The 3885-nt window shown below is 36.3% G+C and overlaps 1 protein-coding gene across 1 annotated transcript in view; it reads left to right on the top strand.

The window, feature by feature from the left end:
• LOC106468473 overlaps positions 1-3885 on the top strand; it is a 55886-nt gene that overhangs the window by 5990 nt on the left and 46011 nt on the right. Inside the window, exon 2 of the mRNA XM_022396802.1 lies at positions 2075-2275. Coding sequence (XP_022252510.1) covers positions 2075-2275 — 201 coding nt within the window. The remainder of the gene's footprint in view (positions 1-2074; positions 2276-3885) is intronic.

Raw genomic sequence — 3885 nt, 5'->3', positions numbered from 1 at the left:
TAGTGTTCAATATATGATTGTCAGTTCTGAGTCAACCTGGTAGATTTTGATGTAGTGTTTGTGTTTAATTCACGTTTTTCAGTTTTGAGTCAACCTTGACAGCGTGCGTAAACCTCTTGACAAACTCGTTTACCGTGAAACCAGATTCCACCTTCCCCCCCCCCTCAACGCTCGAATTCTGTTTAATGACCTGTAATTTGGCCACAGAGGGTCGAGGTCTTGCACCTAGCAGGTGAACCATTAAAGAAACAAAGGAGAACTTAAAACAGGAAGGCTTTTATGCCACGATGATTCTCTTCAGATATCAGTATTGGCTGAAATATATAAGGAAAACAGAAACGGTCTCGAAGCTGTTTTGACAACAGGTTTAGTTTGTTTTGAATTTCGAGGGCGACATCCTTCCCAAGTTTAGCAGTGATAGATTAGAGGGAAGGCAACTAGTGAACACCACTCACCGCCAACTCTTGGGCTACTCTTTTACTAACGAATAATGGGATTGACCGTAACATTATAACGCCCCACAGCTGATAGGGGCGAGCGTGTTCGGTGACGGGGATTCGAACCCGCGACCTTCAGATTGCGAGTCGAGCGCCCCCTAACCACCGATCTTCGAAGTACAAAGGAATTGTTTAAAGCACACTTGCTTCTGCTGTGCCTAAAATCTTGCACATTACAAAACATGGCCTTCACTCGAAGTGGATGGAGTGTTGCCAAGAGGAGAGTTCAGAGACCCAGGATTCCTTGTGCCTTGCCTTACGAAATCGTGCTGCTTTATCTATTCGTGACCTTGTCTGTTGGAACGAAATCCATTCTGTGCTCGATGATGAAATACATTATATTATATATATATAAATTCCTCGAACGTGTCTGTTGATTTGGTTATTTTTAAACAATAGGTTCTCTTTCTGTTTAAGAACTTGTCATCCTTCAAGGTTCTAGCCAAAGCGTTATGCCAGCTTGGCTAATTCAAAATTCTGATCACATATAAGAATATGTCAATTCAAATAAACAAAGTGTGAAATCTATCTTCGCAGTAGTAGAAGCATTTATTTTTCACAGATAGCACTAGGCCTAACCATGACTTTCATGTTACACGCTGCACACAAATATGTCAATTCAAATAAAAGTAGTGCGAGACCTATTTTCGCAGTAGTAGTAGTAGCGTTATTTTTTGTTTCACAGATAGCGTTAGGCCTAACCACGATTTTCATGTTACATGTATTATTTGCCCTTATGTGTTTCTCGCGTAGTTTTTTTACACTATAAATAATACACCTACTATCAGTCATACCACTTTTGCTGACTTACTGCCATGATAAAAATAACTTTTAATCTAAACCTAAATTATATACAGTGTATTATAGAGGACATACCAAAAAAGGCGTGTTACGTAAATAGATTAATCAGTAACGCGTGATTATGTTATCTATTAGATGTTGCTTAAAAATATAGTTTTGACTGCAAAAGAAAACGTAAGGAAATCTGACAGTGTAGTATATATGTTCAACAAAAAAACTATCGCAAAGTACATAACATAATATCCAGAAAACATGAATGTGTGTGTGTGCGAAACTGAGTAAATACATGAAAACATTAAAATGTATAAGTATTTTGGAAACCGGTATTCACTCTTCTCGGGAACGAGGAATCATGTGGTTAGGCCTGCTTCTGTATTTAGTGTGTGTGTGTTTTTAATGACTACTATGTATAGGTTACTAACTATACGGGGTTTGTTGCTTAAGCCTACTTTATATAAATGTATAAGTATTTTGGAAACCGGTATTCACTCTTCTCGGGAACGAGGAATCGTGTGGTTAGGCCTGCTTCTGTATTTAGTGTGTGTTTTTAATGACTACTATGTATGGGTTACTAACTATACGGGGTTTGTTGCTTAAGCCTACTTTATATAAATGTATAAATACGCAAGGAAGAAACAAACGCAGTTGAAAAGTTTCAATTGTTTTTGATGACTAACTCAATATTTTTCGTTATATATAAAGATTATTAACTAGCACCTATTATTTAAGTCTATTATAAACAATTCTTCATGTCATTTGTAATTTGTTTTGTGCAGTGAATGGATGTGACAACGATCATTTGAACAACCAGTCAAATCGAGAGTTGGAAACAGACGGATTATTCCACTCCAACTCTCCAAACTCTGGAACAGACACGAAAACCTTGCTTCAAAATATTCTTCAACAAGGTCCTCAACAGCTTCAATTCGCCTTGTACTACAACCACCAGTCTCTCGTTTTATGTAACAATACTCCAGGTAAGTAAAATAGTGATGTCAGTATTCAACATCCAGAGAAATTAGTAAGTTCAAAAACAGTATTTCAGTTTTCAACATTCAGAAAAAATTAGTAAGATCTAAAACAGTATGTCTGCTTTTAAAATTTAGAAAAAAAAATAGTAAGTTCAAAAACAATATGTCAGTTTCCAAAATTTAGTAAGATAAAAAACCAGTATGTTAGTTCTCAATTTTTAGAAAAAGTATGCTAACGAGAAAAGCAAAACAAAAAACAAAGTTTACATGTGTGTGTACAGGAGTATTAAACATCTGTAACCTTCACGTACTATGTTCTTGCCATCATTATGTATTTGCAAAGTACATTAAAATTACTTTGACTTACTGACTTCATGAGATCATGCTGTATGAGCTTCGTTATAAATTTGTAGGGATTTTTAAGACAGTGGCTGAGTTAGAGTGAAGCCAGAATTGGTTAAACCTTGAGTTATAGTGGAGCCAGGACTTTGTTAGACCCAAAGCTAGAGTTATGCGTAAAACATTGTTCTAATATAACTCAGATTATTTTAGGGGAACCTTAGATAATCCTGAACGTGTCTTTTTTTTTTCGTGTAACGACTGAATGCGGACTAGTCGTTAGAGTGCTGGACTGTATATCATTGGATGGCAAGTTCCTTGGTTCGTGCCCCTTTACCACACAAAAAAATTGCTCTTCCCACGATGAGGCCGTGGATGCGTTATAGGTGTAATGGTCAAGAACCAGTATACAAGAGTGATCGAAGAGTTGGCGGTGGATGGTGCTAACTAATTGCCTTCCCTGTGGCCTGTCACTTCAAAATTAGAGACAGGTAGCGCTGAAGTAGCTTTGCACGAAAATTGAACAAACAAACAAACAAGTCTTCCATACTTGCTCTTCCAATTTGAAGCGTTATTTATACATTGCATATAATAGGTGTCTTGGAATAATTGTACCAGTAATACTGTAAAGTGTTAAACATTTTTTATTACGTAAAAAAATTACGAACACACAGTTGTACTATAATTTGTTTGTTGTTTTGTTGGTGGTGGTGTTTCTTTGGGGAGGGGAATGATGGCATTTCTCCCCTCCCCCCCGGATTTTGATAAGAGCGCATGTGCGCGTGTTACTTATGTGTAAGATACTAAAAATAAAGTTTTTGTAGCTTGTTATATTCTACAACATAAAGCTTTTTATCACCAGTATTAAGTGGCTCGTTAATTTTCTGCGTTCAACAGCGAAACCGCAAAGCGTTTTAAATTGGTCGAATGGTGGTTTTAGAAGAGAAACCAGCTTAGGGTTCTATAAAGTCAATTAAGTGTTTCAGCAACTTTCTTGTTGTATAAAGTTAGATTGTAATTACATATAGATTTCTGGGTATAAAACAAACATTATGTTCAACTTCCTGACTTTGTGAAGATACATACAAAGTCAATAGTGTGATATGATTATAGTATTCTGGCACTTGTGTATAAAGTTAAAATCATAAATAATATTCAACGTTAAACTGGTACACAATTAAAAACATTTTATTTAGGCCTATTTATGGCCTTCAACCTGAGGATGATGTTGTAACGTCGAAACATGTAGGTAGAGTCGTCAACTTTTTTGAGGCCAT

This window comes from Limulus polyphemus, unplaced genomic scaffold, assembly GCF_000517525.1.
Source record: "Limulus polyphemus unplaced genomic scaffold, Limulus_polyphemus-2.1.2 Scaffold3018, whole genome shotgun sequence".
Taxonomy (NCBI): domain Eukaryota; kingdom Metazoa; phylum Arthropoda; class Merostomata; order Xiphosura; family Limulidae; genus Limulus; species Limulus polyphemus.
The sequence above is the reverse complement of the archived record's forward strand: the minus strand, read 5'-3'. Positions and strand labels throughout refer to the sequence as shown.